The following is a 19,300-nucleotide window of genomic DNA, read 5'->3' on the forward strand; positions in this document are numbered from 1 at the left end:
AGTGGTTCTGTTTTTTTTAGTTTTTTTTTTTTTTTTGCGTCAGCTCATCAGCACACACGGAGCTCACTCGTAAAAAAGGGAAACATACCAAGCAATGGATTGGGCTCGCAGGCATCCTTTGAGCCATCACAGAGAAATGAAAGGAGGGTTTGATTTATTTTTCACACTTTTAAATTACTCATTTTGTATGCTGAAGCTATTTTCTGTCTATCTGTGTTGTATAATTCATCCGTTTATCCTCCATACTTCATTCAGGCTGGGGTTCGATCACAAGGCTAACAGAATGGTGGGAAGAAGCTGGAGTGGCACAGGCAGAACATGGAAACTGCACACACTGACCATGACGGAGCTCAACACTCATCAGGCTCACAAATAATTACATTAAAAAAAAAAAGAAAGAAAAAAGAAAGACAAACTTGAAATTCATTTTAACTCTCTGGTCGTCCCTGATTGATTTTCAGGTTTTAACTGTTGCTCCGTTTCTTCACTCTGGGGTAATATGTGGTAATATTGAACCAAACAGCAGACGCTTTATAGAGTTTGATGAGTCAACATCGAAACGTAGACCACAAGATTTCCTGCTGAATAGGTGAATTAAAAAAAAAAAAAAAAAAAAACTTCCCCGCTACTCTTATGTCTATGTTAAGCCTTGTATCTTTAACACCTCGACAAATAATTCAGGTTGTATATATGGTTGTTTGTACATGCTTATGAGTATGCAAGTAACAATGTGTGTTTAAGTATAAATACTAAGTGTAGTACAAGAACAAAAAAATAGGTTTGATTGACGACATTATGAAGAAAGGTTGGGATTAAATAAGCTTTTTGTCTTCCTTTTCCTCACCATTTGTGTGCATGTGTAGAATGTATATTGTTATGCAGTGTAGCTCCAGGGAAATGGATATATTCATGCATGAACTGTGTGTATTTGCGCTTGGTGTAACTTGTCGTGATCGACTGAAGACGTCCCTGCCGTGAGACGACGGTGTTAACCGCTTCACCACCACACCGCCAACACATGCAGGTTTTAGTGAATCAAAACACAACACGCAGTGATAAAATCTTTCTTCACATATATTTCATAACATTTTGAAGTACATTAAGTACATTTTAGAAATAGAAGCTACAGTTTATAAAACCTTTCCAGCAGAAATCATTGATGGGCCAGCATCAGCCTTTTTTTTTTCTTCAGCAGACAGGTCTATTTGCCATATATAAAAAAAAAAAAGAATCCAAAAACAAAACAAAAATAAAAAAAATAAAAACAAAATCGCTACATTTTTTTGTCCTGCGCTACCTTTGAATTCCCATGAAAGCACCAGCTGTCTGCATCTCTTGTCTCTTATAAAATATAAATTATTGAAAAATATTCAAATGTTTGTGAACTAAATACAATAAAAAAAAGATCTCATAACAAAAATACAGAGACACTATAAAATATATATAAAAAAACAACAACACAAAACAAGGTTTTCCTTCTAAATCCATTTAGAGATATGCATATGCCACAAAATATTGGTATGTTTACACTTGCCTGACTACGGTTCATTAATACATACGACCTGCAGTAGATTGTAGTCTCTGACATTAAACAGTTTCCCAACAAAACAATTTTTAAAATAGGAATATTTCAGGTCAGACGATGCTTTCTTTTGGCATGTTAATCTCATCACGTCAACATTCAAATATTATGACTGTGTGTCGGGGAAACAAAAACAAAAAATATATATATATATATATCACAAAGATTTAGTAATTCTTGAAACGAGGAGCAGAAAAATCAAACCTGAATAAGGACACGAATCAGTGTTTGGCATCAATATTTGAAGCAGAAATGAATGCAGACACAGTGCAGCTTGACACCAATCAATCAGTCGAAGATCTAATTCTGCTTTTTCGATCAGAAACACATCAGTGTTCAGCAATGAAGGACAGTCCTGCTCAAAACTGGTCGTGAGCAAATACAGCATCTCTCCTCGGCACTTGGGGGAAACACCAATCAGCGAAGGCGGTTCTCTTTGTCCTGAAGCTGTGTGCTTTCCATCGTTTTAACAAAAGAAAAGACAACACTTTTTTTTCTTTTCTTTTCTCCCTCAGATGCACGAGCGATTTCTGGTCCCTGTCTTCTAACGCTGTGGATACCCGAAGCACCGTGGCCAAAGACCTCACATGAGTTTTGGTTATTATTCCTGCTTTGTCTCCTGCTTATTTGTGTAATCCGGGTCTCAATAAAGCATTATGAAATACAATCTGTACAAATAGACATCTCAAAAGCTATTTTCATCCATATGGGTAACATTCAGCCATTGTAAACAATAACATTGTATTCTAACATAATATTCAACTTTGGCATTTCCCATAAGGCCAGTGTACTGCCACTGTTCCCACTGTCGGGGAGGAAACTGCTGCCAATCTGCTCAAATGTAACCAGTGAATACATTGTATTTGGTTGAAACAAAACTTACAAATACAAATGGAGTTACTCACTCTGAACTGAATTTTACCGCTCTCTGAGATAAGTAGTACACAAACCTAAAATGGAAACACACCTGACCGCCACTAGTCCTAACAGTCCCCAGCAAGCCAACTTGCATCATTTCTGTTCGTCATTTCTCCGTCAGACCTCGGGGATCGTCCCCTGCGCCGTCCACACACGCCTTTCAGTCACCTCCATAAACCCCAACAGCTTTCTCCAGGTCAAGACTGTTTTTTTTTCTATTACTGGTCTCATGTCCTCGCACTATACCTGCTCAGCTTTCTTTCGGGCAGCTCGTACTACATAAAAACAGTCCAGAGTTCTTACGATTTTGGAAAAAATCCCGTCCTCGGGTAATCAACTTGAGATTTCATTGTGCAGACACCGGACTTCTGAAGCAACACGGACATTGACAGTGAATCGACAAGTTATGCATCTAATCTGCACTTTACAAGGACTCTTCTCCCCAGAGGCTCCTGAATTCCCCCAACATAGATTGTCTATAGTTTGCTAATACTGGTGGTATATGCAAAAAAACGCATTTTGTTTCAGTCACGATATGTGGCAGACATGTACAAGAAGACGAATGTGTCAGTTTCAAAAGCAACGGCGTCTTTCGGTTGTCTCTCAGACACTTTTGGTATGAGTAATCTCTCACCAGGTCCTATAGAGCACAGGGCCAGCCTCTATAGTGTTGTCTGGTAGCAAATCAGCACATTTCAGTGAATAAAAGGCTCCTTGAGAACATTAACAGCCAAACTCAACATTCAGGAATTGATTCCACTGTAATACCTTCATTGATAACATTAAAAAAAAAAAAAAAAACTAAACTCTTTCCATTAGTTGCCTTGTAGACTGAAACTGGACGTTCTCAACTATATAATACTGGCACAAGCATATGCTCCTTTAACAACAACGTAGGAATGACACTTTTTTTTTGGTCCTAGCTGAACACACATCTCTTGCCAAAGAAAAACAGTGAGCGTGTATGTAAATATGATATCATAACTTCCTCGGTTCAGTTTCTTTTTCTTTCTTCTTCTTTTTTTTTTTTTTTTTACATTTTGGCAACCGTTGTCTTCGCGGAAACCTTCCGCCGCTTTCCGTTTAGCCCCAGCAATGAAATGAATCACTTTATTTTGCTTTTTCTCGGTTCTCTCACACTGTGTCTCGGCTTTCTCTGCTACTCAGAAAAAAAAAAAACCTGAACTCTACCCGATAGCGCTTCTTCTGCCTTGAGCTACTAATTAATACCATTATATATCTCTTCTCTCTCGCACACACACTCGCACACAGTCGCACTCTCCTCAAATGCGACAGGGTAGGAATACAGGTTTTTGGCTTCTGCCTTCTTCTTTTGCTAAAATCTGGTCTGAGACACGGAGCTCGAAGGTAACAAAGACCACACTTAGTCATTAAAAACATTTTTGGTCCCCAAGAAAATGGTTAACCGACTCTATCAAACAGTTAAGACCACTTTACGAGCCTCGGTCCGTGCGGCTCCTCATATTTTTGTCTCTGGCTTCCTCCTGGCGGTTCCGTTTCACTCGTCCGTGTCGGGCTTTACGTCCAGCATGGCGTGCAGCTCCTCGGGAGTGTAGCCCAGCAGGCTTTTCAAGTCACAGACAAAGCGGTAGACGTAGCGCTTCCCAGACGTCTTGTGGATGATGTTCTTGTCGTAGTAGTAGCGTAGGCCACGGCTCAGCTTCTCATAATTCATCTTGGGCTTGTTTTTTCTCTTGCCCCACCTCCGAGCGACCTGGAACGCCACAGAGCGCAGGAATGTTGAGACGTGCAGTAAACATGAAGGTCCGCTGAATAATGCAAAATGAGTGAATTCCTCGCATTTCAAATTCTTTATAGAACATATCATCTAGAACATGACAACTTCAAGGTTCATACAGGACTGTAAGTGGTGGATAATGTATTCTAAGTTCACCTTTCGTCATGTTTGTACCTCCATGACAAAGTGACAACAGTGATTTATCGAAGAATCCCAGTGACATAACATGATATGCAACCCAGGACTTCAAATGAGTCTCATCTAACCAAGATCCCAGGACTAATAAATAAGAGTGCAATTTTGCTTTTATTGGTTCTTCACTTACAGCGTAACACCTATTGATTGTATTATGTAGCATCATATAAATGCTAATAACCCAACAGAGTTCATGAAGTCATGCTATTCCGTATCACTGATGTTCATCGGACTGTATAACGTGATGTACAACCCAGGACTTCAGATGACTCCATGAATCCAGCGTGATCAAACACACGTACAAATAAATTCTGATCACTATCCAATTCCTGTAGTTATTAGAATATTCATGTGGACATGTTTGAGATAAGGAGCAGATATCTGATCATGCATCATGAGGAAAACACACCTAGATTTTTTCTTGATGTCTTATGCATTATTATTCTTATTATTATTCATATTATTGATCTGATATTTAGGGTAAATGTGCTCAATGTTGTCCCTTTGCCACAGAGGTATAAAAGTCATAGAAAGCGTTACTGACAATGTACTGAAGGACACAACAGAGTGTTGACAAAGAAGACATTTTGTTCATCTGGTCAACTACTCAGGACCTCCCAACACGTGTGCCAGTGGCCAGTGGGGTCGTGACCTCTCACCTCATCAGGGTCAGAGAGCTTAAACTCCCAGCCATCGCCTGTCCAGCTGATGAAGGACTGGCAGGACTTGTCGGTCAGCAGCTCCAGGAGAAACTGCCACAGCTGGATGGGGCCGCTGCCTGCAGAGCAGATGGGAGAAAAGAGAGAAGGTGGTCAGAGGAAGCTTTAGCTGCATTTGCTGTGGAAAAGATGAGAATACTTTCACACCAATTCCTAATCCGTACAAATGACTTACACTCAGCCACAATGTGTTCTCTATCTTAACTCCCGCTATAAATAAATATCTTGAATATTCATGTTGATGATTTACTTTTGTCTGAGGAACAAAGTAAACCCTCTAATCTGGGTCAAACTAAAGTGCAGCCGTGGAACCAAATGTCCTCCTAAATACAACAGTCCTATTCATCCGACGGCCCCCTTGTCTGCCGGTTGCCCCGTTCACGATGTGAATCTCCAGTCTGTGCCTCCATGAGTTCCACACTGATGAAATCACTGTTTTAAAATAAGAGGGGCAGCTACTGGACTTCAGCACTACATCTTCAAGACACGAATAGAGACGGCATTTCAAAATAGAAAGCCATTTTCAAAAACACAGTAATGTGGTGAAAGCTCATTTCAACGTCGTTAAGTATTTAATGCAGCTCATGGAAAAAGGAGGAGAGGCAAAATGAACAGAGAGAGAGAGAGAGAGAGAGAGAGAGAGAGAGAGAGAGAGAGAGAGAGAGAGAGAGAGAGAGAGAAAGAAAAAAGACTGGTTTTGTGCCTGAACTAGATTCTGTACCGTACACTTTGATCGTGTGGTTTTTCAGCATATGCAACATACGCACCCACTTTTGAGCCGTGCATGTTGAAATCGCACCTGCCAAGTGCAGCGCACCGCCTCAGCAAAAACTGGAGCGGCGCAGAAGACACCTCTCTGGTGCCTCCGAAAAAAACCAAACGTACCCCCCCCGTGCAGCACAAACACATGCTTCTAGGAGAGACGGGCGTGTGGGCTAAACGTGCAAAATGTCATTTCAGAGCCCCCTTAGCTCCTGCTGGGAGTGAAGAAGGTGCATGACAGCAGCCACTCCGGGATCGGAAAATAAGTGGCTCCGCAACACTGGGTCTCTTTCAGACGGAAAACTCTGCCTCGCATTCCAGAAGTCTGCCGCTGCTAACAGCGAACCCCACATAAGGGCGATACCAGTCCCCTCTGCTCTCACGCCAGAATGTAGGCGATCCCAGCCAAAAAAAAAAAAAAGGTTTCCAAAAATATGTCACAATCCTCATGTACAATAGGCCTCATTGAAAAGGCTCACAGTACGGCAAAAGGGTGGGGCGAGGGGGCACGTATTCACGGAAACGTTTAGTGTCTAATTCAAAGAAGCGCAGACCACATGCAGTAAGCTAAACTCTGGATGAACCAGAGTTTTAATGTATTTGAAAGTCAATTCAGAGTCATGACTCATTTCTCTTGTAAGGTGGAAAAAACTAAAAATGGATATGACCTTCACTTACGTTGCTGTTACTGTTTCAACAAGCGCCCTTTCACCCATTCACTCACACCAATGGCGATGGCCGCATAATGCTTGTGCAGTATTGGTGAAAAACCTTCAGCGTCTTGCGTACAGACACATATACAGGGCTGGATGGGGAACTGAACCTCCAATATGAAGGATTACTGTCTTCCAAACGAGTCGCAGAAGTGAGGCGTGCCAAGCAGTGGTCTCACAAAAGTCCTCATGCAGACATGCTGTGCTTTATGTTCGAATGACGTTAATGTAGAGGTGCAAATAGCGAATTGTCACAGGAAACCACTGCGATGACAACTAGAGCTTCACTTATCTCTCTGCAGCCTTATCAGGCTCCCTGTCCTCGCTACAAGTGTCACCTGTCGCCCCACGCCTGGTACAGGAAGCTGAGCAGAGCAAACTGCCATCAACAGTTTTAGGCTTATACTAAAGCGTCTCTTTGGGTTTTTTTTCTGCGTTTTAATTTTATTTATTTTTTAAGGTGTTTCATATCATCACTCCCACTTTTTAATCGTTTTTCCCCCATCCATCCACACGGACACGCAAAAATGCTTATTTGTTCAAAGGACTACTTTTTTTTTTTCCTTTTCTTAAACACTCCACTAATCTCAGAACATCAAGGCCGACAGCAGGCTGCTGAGAACATTTCATTTTCCATTTCGGATAAAAAAAAGAAAAAAATGCGTGTAAAAGCAAGATATCTTTTTTTTCCAATCTTTCCCCTTTTTTCATTGCATAAAAGCTCATAGGAAGGATCTCCTCCTCTGTGAGAACAGAGTACTTCACTTTACATCAGCTCTTTGGAGCTTCATGCTACTGGTACATGCATGTCATCAACATAGACTGGACTTGGTCATCGGAGATGAATATGGTGCAGGAGGGACATATCAGATTGCTCGGGTTTACATTTTTTTGCACAAACATAATTAGGGCAAATGCTTTGGAAGAGAATTTCTTGCGTTTAAAAGATTGAGTCTCCTGGTTTGGTTAAAAAAAGGAGAAATGCAGACTGTAATGGTCCTGGAGGGGCTTTTAGACTGTGTCTTCTCTTCATTATTTGATTATAAATACATTACGACATCTTTCCAACATCATTACAAGTGAATGACTCATTGTTCTATGAGTGGCTTTTGAAGTAATTACCATACAGATGACCAATTACCTTGTGCATGCCAACTTTGGCGCAGCCTGCGGAGATCTGATGTTCGCCTTGTTCGTGACGTTGAAACATGGTGTGTGGGTTTCCCCTTTTTTTTTCCCCCAGTGCTTACAATTTTTTCAGCCTTGTGACTATAATTTAAGCAAGTCTGAAAAAGTCCCAAACACTGTTACTGCCTGAACAACGTGGCCTTAAACAACAACAACCCTCGACTGTGAAAATTTAACATTAGAAGAGGCAAAAAACATTTTGTTGTAATAATCAAACATACTGAGGTAAAAAAAAAAAAAAAAAAAACACAATGTGAAGCTAATATATCATTTGTAAGAATATAAAAAGGAAAATTTGAACGTTGGTTTTTGTATCCTACTAATTGCAGCTTTGTTTACATGTTTTTTGTGGTTTCATGAAAGATGCTAAAATAGTGCACATACCAGAAGAGCACGCGTTTATCTCTACATCTTATTGAGCTCGATCATGCATAAGTTGTTTTCAAGCACAAAAAAGTATGAGGATGCCTCACGAGATGAGGAGATAATTTTACGCTAGTGCTGTATGCAGGGGCAGGTATCGTTTCTATGTTTCGCTAGCGTTGCCAGGACGACCTCGAAGAAAAAAAAATAGGTTGAGATGCGGGCTGCAGATAACAAGGAGGTAGATGAGAGGTGAAGACAGAAAGAGAGAAAAGAGCAAGAAAGGCAGAGAAAGAGAAGACAAAGACGGCCTGAGCAAAATTTAGCTTGCTTCCTGTTATGTGTGCAACTTTGGCAGCTTGTATTGAAAAAAAATTCTGTTTTTCACAAAGTCTGAAAGCAGCAGCGCAGATGTCACATCTTGCACAGGGCATGAGCAAGTGTGTAACAGAGGTGAAAGCATTGTGATGAAAAAAGGGGAATAATCAGAAATAATCATAATGAATTACATGATGATTTTGTGTCAGTGTCACTCCACAGCATTCTGTGTATAATACCTGTGTATCCTGCCAGTGCTGCTGCCGGGATGACGGGCTTGTCCTTGCTGAGGTCTGAGCGCTCCCTCACATAGTCTTTGAAGGTGCCCTTGGGCTTGTGGCCATGCAAAGCGGTGGGGTAGTCCTCCGAGTCGAAGCTGTCGTACGACGGTACCCGCTGCAGACTGCTGAACGAAGACTGGCTGCTCCACGACTGGGTCAGCCGGTCACAGCTCTCGAAGCTCTCGATGCTCTCAAAGGAGTCCTGTCCACCGAGCTTACCTGAGACAGAAGGAAAAAGTGGAAAAATCAAATTATAAATAAATAGAAGGAAAGAGAGTACTTGGAGACACATGCAAACTCTAAACATAAAGAACCAACCTGGATTAACCATGGAGGAAAGCTAACACTACACCATTGTGCAGCTCTAATCATCTATACTGCTTAAAAAAAAATGGTGTTGTTTCTCATGAAGCTATATGTATGGTGCCACGTCTCTGTCTATTTCACACCTCATTTCACTTTTACAACCACCATTTGGATTCGATTTTAAATGGAAGACAATCACGCAAATTGTGGTGCTATTCTTGGCCCTGGGAAAGATAAGAGGAGTCTTTCAATGGTGCGTCATTAACAAATGACAGATAATGCAGTACCTCTACCAACGCTGAAATCTTCAGCTGGTGAAATGGAAGCCACATGTGGGAATCAGTTGTGCTGCTAAAATACTTTCCCACGTCAGGAGAGCACAATGCTCTAAAGCTGCGTATGTGTGATGCATTAGAATCGGACCTTGAAGGCCAACGCTGAAAGCGCCGGGGGTTGTGGGAGGCTTGTAACATGGCACATGCTATTCATTTATACAGCTGGGTGATTTGTGAGACGAAAACCTGAGCTTTATGGTCGTAAATGTAAACTGTACTGCTAATTCTTCCGCAAACTATCGCTGGGAGAGAAAACAAGCCGGCGCGTTCAGAAAAGCAAACAGCTTCATGAGAAAACCCCACACTCGCTAACTGTGGATGACACCTCTATCTCCTTAACCAGAACTGTCAAGCTGAGACGAGGAAAAGAGGCCAACAAAAACAAGAGAGAGAGAGAGAAAAAAAACACTTTCTTGAAGGTTACACCACTTGAACTGTTTTACATAAAGGACAGGCGGCAAGAACAGAACACGCTGTGGCTTTGGTTTGTGTATCGCTCTGACAAAAACAATAGGGTTATCTTTTCTTTTTTTTTTTTTTTCCTTCTCCCAAGCTAGTCAAAATGTATGAGGCGGGTTTTTGCCTGAACCACAAACCAACCAGAGGGCCTGCTTTTCTTCTCCTCTAATAGGCGCTCACTGATGTAGCATGACAAGATTCTGGCAGCTTCAGCACAATCGCACGCAGGTAGAAACCCACACAGAAACCTTCGACATTCACACGCTTTTCATAAGTGCGCTTGTGGATACATCCATGAAGCGGGTAACCTAACAGAAGCAACATCAATACAGCATGTTCTTATCTTGCAGAACTCCTAAACACCTAGGCCAATTAAACATCAAATCAAATCATTCGTGAACTGTAAAGTGGTGAAGTTGCTATCGCTCTAGAATATCCCAGCATGCAGTCTGTTCTCCTGGTTCCAGTATGAAAACTCCTTATGTTTGCCTGTGACGGACTGGACTGCTGTCAGGAGGGATTGGCTCCGCCCCCGGACGTGGATAAAGACATCGTTTGCGGCCCCTCACCTCTACTCAGGCGTCCCACACACATGTTGTCAGGGGAGACGACCTCCTGCTTGATGGAAAAATAGTCGCCCTGCATGGAGTTGAGGGCCGTGTCTCGGAGGATGACGGCAGGTACTCGCTCTCATACTTGAGAGTCAGCAGTTCCTCCGAGCTGATGGGGTGAAGCGTCTGGTAGGACTCCGTGATGAAGCCCGGCTCTGAGTATTCAGACGGAGGGACGCACTGAGCATGCTCCACGCCGTAGCCTGGAGAGACAAGGGGAAATTAGTGGAGATAAAAACCAGGGAAGGGAAGCCAGAGCAAAACAGGAGGAGATCAATCTTAGGACAGATGAGTCATCCTCCGATAATAAAACCAAGCCGTGGGTATCCTGCAGATTTTAAGCATTGCCGTGATATTTCTGTGCAATTATGTTCTTATATACTGTATATATCCAAAGCAAATTGTAAATCCTCTTTTAACAATGAACTTCTTCCTCCTTCTGTTTTCCCATTCATATTTTAAACATATATCTTATGCAATTAGAGAGAGTGACTGACTGTGATGAGTACTTACTGACAAAATAGTCTGAGGTATAGCGAGATTCCTGGAAGTTGGAGGTCAATCCATTGATGGGGTAATGCTTTGTATCCTCTTCATGAAAAATAGATAGAGAGAACGAGCGTCAGTGACCTCGCCATTGATTTCATGTATCATGTAACTGCATCCACTACTATAAAAAATTAATGACCTGAGCTAAATTGTGTCTTCCTGTTTGGCTCCTGTTACTCAAGCAAATGCCAATAAAGTCCTCAGCTGGAGTAAGCAGTGATATCAGCATGCGAGATGAAGGTGGTTTTATTTTCTTAAATTACATAACTGCGACTGAATGAAGGGAATGTTCACCCAGCTAATAATTAGGAAATATCAAATTGTCTTCGACGGCTTACCTTTCTGGAGCATTTCTAAATGTTCCCAGAGGATGTCACCCACAAAATCAGGTGCTAAGTCTAAGAAGCGGTCTTTCCCCATTGCACACAGGCTGGCTCCATTCATGCCGAATTTATCAAAGTCCACATTCTTCAGACTGAACTCGTTCACCGTCCACGTTAGCCACTCCGCCACGTGTTTCCGTCCACTGTCTGGGATCTGTGGAGGATTACAATTGGTAATTGTTATATACTCACTGTTGATGCTGGGGTATGTGCACATTTACTCAAACAAACACTGAAGAAGCTTCACTTTTTAGTTAAACTGCAGCACTTTCCGCCAACTTTCACTGGCAATCAGCAACAAAGAGGAGCCATGTGTGAATGTAAACAGCAGTGGTAATCAAAAGCCAGAACCACAGTTGCAGATATACTATGATTATATAAAGATACTGACAGTCCTGCTGTTTGCAAACAGCATGAAACGTTTCTCTGGTTGCTTCAAATTTACAGCGCTAACTCATTATTTTACAGTCTGACTTGCTGTCTACGCTCTCTGATGCTGCAGTCAGCCAGTCTGCCTGCTCTGAAATATATAATGTAAGGCCATTTGTGGAATAACTGGGTGTCTCCTGCTTTTCAGCCAGTCATCCCGGGATGCCTTCAGTGAAAGGCCGTAATGTGAAAGGACTAAGTGTGCGCACGCCTGACATGTGACAGCACTGAGGTACTTTTCAGGACTCATGATGAGATTTGATTTCCCCAATGAAAAATGTTAACAGCCACTAATGAGAATCCGAGCAGCTGACAGCATTACCTTTGGGAATTCCCAGTCGCTGCTGCTCCTTTGTGAAGCCACTGAAGGTGGCCTTCAGGGCCTGGGACATCATCTCTTTACTCGACGGAGTGAGCAGGGGAACATCCACACTCTGGATCTGCCAATCAAATTAAAAGAACATTGATTACAATATTATATGGAGCAATCTGTTTGTAATTTTCAATTACTGCTTAACAACCTGAGTACGGCAGCACATCTTGTATTCTGTTTCGAGCACTGAATGGAAAATTTCAGTGGCGGAGGGAGGGGGTGGTTCACACAGATACACACGCATGCATCCACACAAACACAAAGAAAATCAACATAGTTATATCTGCCGTGATCAACATCATGGTTCAGCAATTACATTCTGTCTAGACAGACACAGTCTCCATATCGGCCTCATTCTATTTAACCCAGAACATCAAGGGTTTGACCTGAACACACACGGCTGTTAAATGCACTGCACGTTTGCATTTTTGCATCAAAGTCAGAAAGTGCACTTTGCATGTTTTCTTTTAGTTGCTGTTAGTGATCGGCTCCTTGTGGAAAATCCCACTCATCTGGCCCTGGTGCATTAAAACAAACCTGCATGTTTATTTACAAACACTTCAAACACCACCCTCTCTCCCACACATCCCGCAGATCCTGGGTGGGAGAGCGGCGCCTGGTGCCCATCAGTGACACCGTGACCCCGGCCGGCCCTCCTACCATGTCGCTCTAACACAGGGGCCCACTGTCACAAGACCGAACCAGGGGTCAGGCTTTCTGACAGGTCAAGGGGTCGAGGGATGGGGTGATGATGTCACCGGCGCTGCGAGCAGGCGGCTCAGGGGAGCTGGGGTGGGCTTTCACACACACACCCACATCCACACACACACACACACACACACACACACAGGGGTTACTGTTCTCTGTTCACTGCCAGTGGGCACCCGGCGTGGAACAGAGCTCCCTTTGATGGCTTTAAACAGAGCCTGATGACTCGCACTCATCTAATTAGATTGACCAGACTGCAGAAGTGTGGGATAAGAGGGGGCAAAGCATGGGAGAAGGGAAAGACCCCCGGGCCACTGGCACAAGAATAGACTGCTAATAAATGCTCAACAAACGACTTGTAAATAGACATTAAAAAAAGGCCACATTAAAAACCCCAAAAGCGGCCATGTTTTTAAATTGCATAATTTCTGAGTTCCCAGATCCTCACAATAAAGGCTGACATCTATCATATCTATAAGAATGCAAAGCCTCAAAAAACCATCTTCCCTCATCAAAATTGAGGAATCAACAGTGCATCCAACATGCACTTCAAAGTCACTGGATCGATCTGACCTTAAGTCCTGTTTCATCTCTACCTCTACAAAGGATTTTTCTCACCCGTCTTCACTGTATGTTCATTAAAATAAGCAATATTTAAATCACACAAATGAGTTGAGCACAAGTTGCGACACTCCCTTTCGCACGCAGCCAGAACCAGATGTTCTGGCATCTCTGCCGGCTGGTGGTTTTATCTGCCAGCGGTACACTGGGGCAGCATACAGTTCATGCTTGTTTTCACCACTCGCTGACGTCGCGACCTCGTCTGGAATGCACAGCAGCTGTCCCTCCTTTGCCCGTGGAACCCACGTCTGTCTGGCTATTTGTAAAATTAGGTCTCACAATTTCTTTTTTTTCCCCCCAACGCTTTTTTTGAACTCTCTCTAAAGACAGAAACTTTGCAAAAGGCCCAACTAAGAAGACAGACAAGACATCTGTGCTTCCTCATGTAATTCAATTAGGCCTGTAATAACATAACAATGATGAACAAACATAAAGTTAACTATCATATTCAAAAGCTAAAAAAAAAAAAAAAAAACAGGCTGAAGAGCTGAGAATATATATTGCTTTAAATCTCACAGATAACATCAGTTAAAACTATTGTCAGATAAATCTGCCATCAAATTAACTGTGCATTTTCACAATAAAAGACCTGGGGAAAATAGAAACCTGAGCAAGCCGTCTTATATAAAGTTGCCTCTGACAGCAAAGTTGTCTGGGCTTCTACTCAGCTCATTTTTCTTTCATGTACTGTTGGTAGTGGGAAAAAGAAAAAAAAAAAACCTACATGCATTGCAAACGACTGCAAACTGAGATGGGACCGGGGCTCAGACAGTCTGCGCTTTGATGTGAAGGCAAAGGCAAAATGTGGCAGTTTATTTAAGCTGGATCGAGTCGAGTTTGCCTGCACTTTCGAACCGTTTACGCCCCTCCCTCCCCATCGCTTTTATCAACCCAGCCCAAGCATGCACTTGCCCACGCAGACTTGAACCCACTTTAGCACTAAATCCCCCAGCAAAGACACTCGACACCATAGTGCATGAGAGCTAACATTAGGCACTCGAGAGAGGGAACATGTGAAGCCTGATTACATAGCAAATTAAAATGTGAACTGCAATTTGCTTGACTGCTTTTGTCTTCCTGTTTCGAAGCACTCGTTTCAGTTGCATGAAATGAGTTTGAAGTGGGACCTTTGTTCACTATCTTGCAGCAACTTGAAGCAAAATGTATGCTGACGTTTGCTTTTGGGTGAATCTATTTGTCAGTTGCGTGTGAATTGGGACGTGAGCTCGAAACACAAAGCAGCGGACACAGCGGTGCTGGAAGCAAGCACTGAACGTAAAGTGAAGTGATAATAGAGCAGTCTCCCTCGTGAATGATCCATATGAAAGTTATCTGCGGCAGTACTAATGTACAATGTGCATCCATTAGCGAGAGAGGCGAGCGCCGATCTAGACAATCTCAAGTAAATGATGAAGTCCTGATACGATTTCAATGCCTGCGAGTCCCATTAGACGCAGAATGGTCAGTATGTACTGAGAGTTGGAGCATCCACAAGTCATCACTTTCCACATTAGACGGTGTGGGTCTGTCCACAAAATGAGCCCCATCCACTTAGCTGAAGAAATGTGGGAGTGGGTGGAACTCATAGGCAACATTATGGCATCCACATTTCACTAACAAGACTAAAAAAAGAGCCTCTGCAGAGAAAGAAACAAAATGAAACCAATTGTTTCCTAATGAGGAAAAAAGATTATTAAATTCTTCTATTCCAAGAATCACTGATGGAGAGATTGCGATGTGGTCTGGATGTACATTAAAATGTATTGATTAGGCACTCCCTTTTGCTCTCACTGACAGGAATTTCTCACCTTAGAAGCTCCAACCCAAGAGGTTTTGTTTGGAATTTTCAACTATTAAAACGACACCCATATGAACACACGCACACACACGTGAACTAAATTAGAAGTCGTCTTTGCCTGCGCGCCAGAGCGTGGGTGTGAAATTGGGATTTTTGTGGATTGGGGCCAAAGTCTATTGAGCTGGAACAGGCATGGCTGGGCGGGGCAGGGGCGATAGCAGAGGGAGCATCTTAGGTGGGTGGGTGAGGGGTGGCTGAGTCGAGGGTGTGGGGGTGAGTCACCGACTTGTAATATGAGCCCATTACTGTAAAAGAGAAGACTGGATGAGGGGGAAGTTTGGGGGGGGGGCACAAAGGAAGAATGAAGGAGGCCGACAAATGAATGGGAGGCCTGATAAAGCTCCCTCTCCTCCTGGTCTCTGGAGTGACATCACAGTGGGATCGGTGCCATCTTCCAGCCTCTGGCGGAGACTCGCTTCATTCATAAAGCCTGGACTGCTGCCTCCACTCAGAATGATGCAATGATACAAGCAGAGCAGGCAACCAGACCCAACAAATAAGGGACAATATGCTTTCTATCATGTGATTGAGCTATAAATAGGCGCGTACAGTTTTGGAGAGGGTGCGTGTTACAGTGAGGGAAAGAGAGCAGACTCTGATGAAAAGGACAAAAAGCAGAAGTCTATTTAAAGCTGGATTTTTAACACGTGAAACATAGAAATGTCCACTTTTATCTATGCAAATGTATAAAATTTTCACTATAATGAGCTTTAATAATCTAAAATAAGTTCACATGTCGAAGTTTACAGTCCTTCCACGCCAAAGCCATGATATGTATTTGTTTACAAAACTGAAAATACAGGCCAAGAGTTTTTTTTTTTTTTCAATCTTATAATCAGTGGAAAATCATACGTTCATGTTGCATCATAACATCAAATGTAGGTTTGTCCTTATGGCATGCTTATCTTTACAATCTTCAAATTGCTAAACTGAACACATTGTTTTCCATGTTATACCACAGGAAAAGATATGTAGCTGGCTTTTCAGCGTTGCATGTAAGCATCAAAAATCATAAAGCTTGTGTCAGTTTTTGAGTTTGTTCTGTGTAACAAAATGTGCACATTTTTTGGTCATTTTTGGCAAAAATCCAATCAAACATTCGGTTGGGGAAAAACAGTGATACTACCTTCTTTCCATCATCGATGCTGTCAATCACATCAAATAATGTGTCAATTGATGTCTCCAACTCTCAGTCAATCTGTAGCTGAGTGTATAGCGGGATTTTCATACCAGGTCCATTTCCTGTGGCTAAGTTGCCACTTCCTGAGGGAAGTCATTTGAGTTGTGGGTTCAGGTGTAGGTCAAAGATTTCTACTGAGGCTCTATTCTCTCCATTAATAACCCTACATTTGCACAGGTATATCAGTGTGCTCACGACAAGGTGCAGTTAAAAAAACAGAAGGTGTTGGTTAGCCAAATGCTTCTAATCAGCTCTTTAAGGCAGACTGGCCAACCCACAGAAGGACTGAGGTGACAGTGGTATCTGAAGGAGTCTTTGATGGCGATCCATATCTGGGGCGCTGGTCTGGGAACACAAGGTCATAAACCCAGTATGAAGGGGGTCCATTCAGCCCCACAGGGTGATAAAGTGGCGACTGAGCCGCAGCAGAGGGAGAGTGGAGGATGGGGTGGCAGTCTGGGTTTTTAGAGGGTTGCTTGTTCGGTCAGCCACAGTGTTTTGCTTTCCATCTCAGTGCCAAGGAGGTAGACGAGACCTGCAGGCAAGGTGACGAAGCCAGACCTGACCAAGGCCAAAGCCTGCTCTAAAGCAAGTGGATCTAAACGGATCCAACTCACTCACTGGGATATACCATCATCAGAGGTAACAGTGCTGAAACATGACTTTTATTCTTAGATGCTCACCACTGGCTTCTGGCTGCCCTCCTGAAACACAAGCCTGCGGTGATGTGAGACGACTATGGCACAAGGCAACTACTGCTGACATCTGTCTTCAAGCATGAAAGTAGAGTTACTCAGGATCAGCACCACCACAGACTCAGTGGCTACTGGAGCAGACAATAAGTCAGACTAATAGCACATAGCTGCCCTTCTGCCTTTCTTTCTTCCCCTCTCTCCATCTCGAAAATTATATTAGCTTAAGATGCGAAAGTGCATTAACTCTGCTGTTTATGCCAAAGTCTCAGCACTTGATATGACATTGAGTTTGAAATGATTTTCAGTAACAGATTCTGAACATTTTTTTTTTTCATTTTTGCTAAAATCTAGATGCAACCTTTTTCCTTCCAGATGAATGACAGAAAAATGAAAAAGGTCACATGATCAGATGCTCATTTGCTGAAATTTCATTCAAACTTTGTTGCTCTGTGATCATTAAAAAATATTGAAAAGGCCAGTTTTGGGGGTGTTTTAGGTCTTGAGGTACAAAGGATTGAGTAACAGCAAGGCATTTCTCCTAGCTCATTGCACAACCTTCAAATCGTTAATCATTTCGACGAGGCTTACACATAATTTGGGAAAAGTTCAACTTGAAACATCAATCACAAAGCAGAGTTCTGACAAATCTCACAACTTTCAAGGATTCTCCTACTCTAAAATCATGCTTTTTGGTGCTTTCAGGAATGTTTAACCCACCAAACTAAGAGTCTGATCATTTTGGTTTCATCCTATAACGCTAGCTAAAGAGGAGCTGAAAGACGAACACAGTGCTGGAGGGTGCAGGTGGTGTTAGCATAGCTACATTGCGGCTAGCTGCCCTCCCAGGTTCCATCTCTGTTGTAAACAGTCATGGGATGCTCGGGGGAACTGTTTAGGAGTAAAACCAAACACACGCCATATCTGACAAACAGTTTACTCTCTGTGTTGCATTTTTTCCACAAAACATGGTGTCTCCCCCATTTTTAGTCCAAACTGATACATTCCACCAACAGGTTCGTGATATAAGTGTGAATTATGTGGTACTCAAAGGACCAAGACATTCACACAAACTGATGAAACTGCTGGCCACACAGTCACGTAAGTCCTGTAATAGCTGGGTTTAATTATGCATCATACTATATGAGATTGTTGCTTGTTTGAAGGCAAACTATGGCCGACAGATGGATACTTGATAAATAAATTCTCCCTAGACCGCAGTGTTTTCATGTTGCGTGCCTCACATTCCACCCTGTTTTACAATCACTAATGTGCTTCTCACAGCTTTCTTGTTTTCCTCTAATGTGACCAAAAAATGACTTGTGGTCTAAGTGGCAAAGTGGGTTTCAAGTCTAGATGATGAACTGCAGTACTATTTTAGGCTAAAAAGAGGCTCCATGGTTAATAGGAACATAAAACATCAAACAGCTGGCGACATCTCTGTTCCTTTATCTGATTTAGATACGTGTCTTTCAATATTAAGATGCAAATGAAGATTGGATAGCTGGAAAGTTACAAGTCAGAGTTTTGCAATGAGAGATGGAAGTGATTTCCAGAAGATTAAAATAACTTTGGAGTTGTACACACGCACAAACGCAGACATGCACAGTTATGACTCATCCCCTCAATAAATGACTGGACTTCATAATGATTAACTTGAAAATATGACTGGTCACGATAAAAGCAATGACCATATCTTGTAAAATTCCTATGTAATGACTCAGACAATGTTCACAGTAACCATGTCGAAAAAAACAGGCTTTTTTCAGACTAAAGGTGTGAATTAACTCATAATGTTCCATTAACACATTTGCATTGATTCAACTGAATATAATCAGTAAATCTTTCACTATTTTCTTCCCGTGAGAACCTTCAGCTGATGTAGCTAGACAAAGAAAGTCATTTCTATATATAAAAACAATGCACACGTCAGTCAGTAATTTTTGTTTTGCAACTCCAGTGACGGCCTAGAAACTTGCACAGCTCGACTACTCAGCC

The 19,300-nt window shown here is 42.4% G+C and overlaps 1 protein-coding gene across 1 annotated transcript; it reads right to left on the minus strand.

Moving 5' to 3' along the window:
• Positions 1 to 3,518: 3,518 nt before the first annotated feature.
• LOC115400551 (protein C-ets-1-like) lies at positions 3,519 to 11,557 on the minus strand. The gene is given in 7 exon segments (XM_030108521.1): positions 3,519 to 4,235; positions 5,114 to 5,232; positions 8,757 to 9,017; positions 10,468 to 10,581; positions 10,584 to 10,712; positions 11,023 to 11,100; positions 11,397 to 11,557. Coding segments are annotated over 7 exon segments (1,023 nt in total). The 5' UTR covers positions 11,503 to 11,557; the 3' UTR covers positions 3,519 to 4,019.
• Between the last annotated feature and the right edge of the window lie 7,743 nt (positions 11,558 to 19,300).

Source organism: Salarias fasciatus, chromosome 14 (assembly GCF_902148845.1).
Source record: "Salarias fasciatus chromosome 14, fSalaFa1.1, whole genome shotgun sequence".
Classification (NCBI taxonomy): Eukaryota; Metazoa; Chordata; class Actinopteri; order Blenniiformes; family Blenniidae; genus Salarias; species Salarias fasciatus.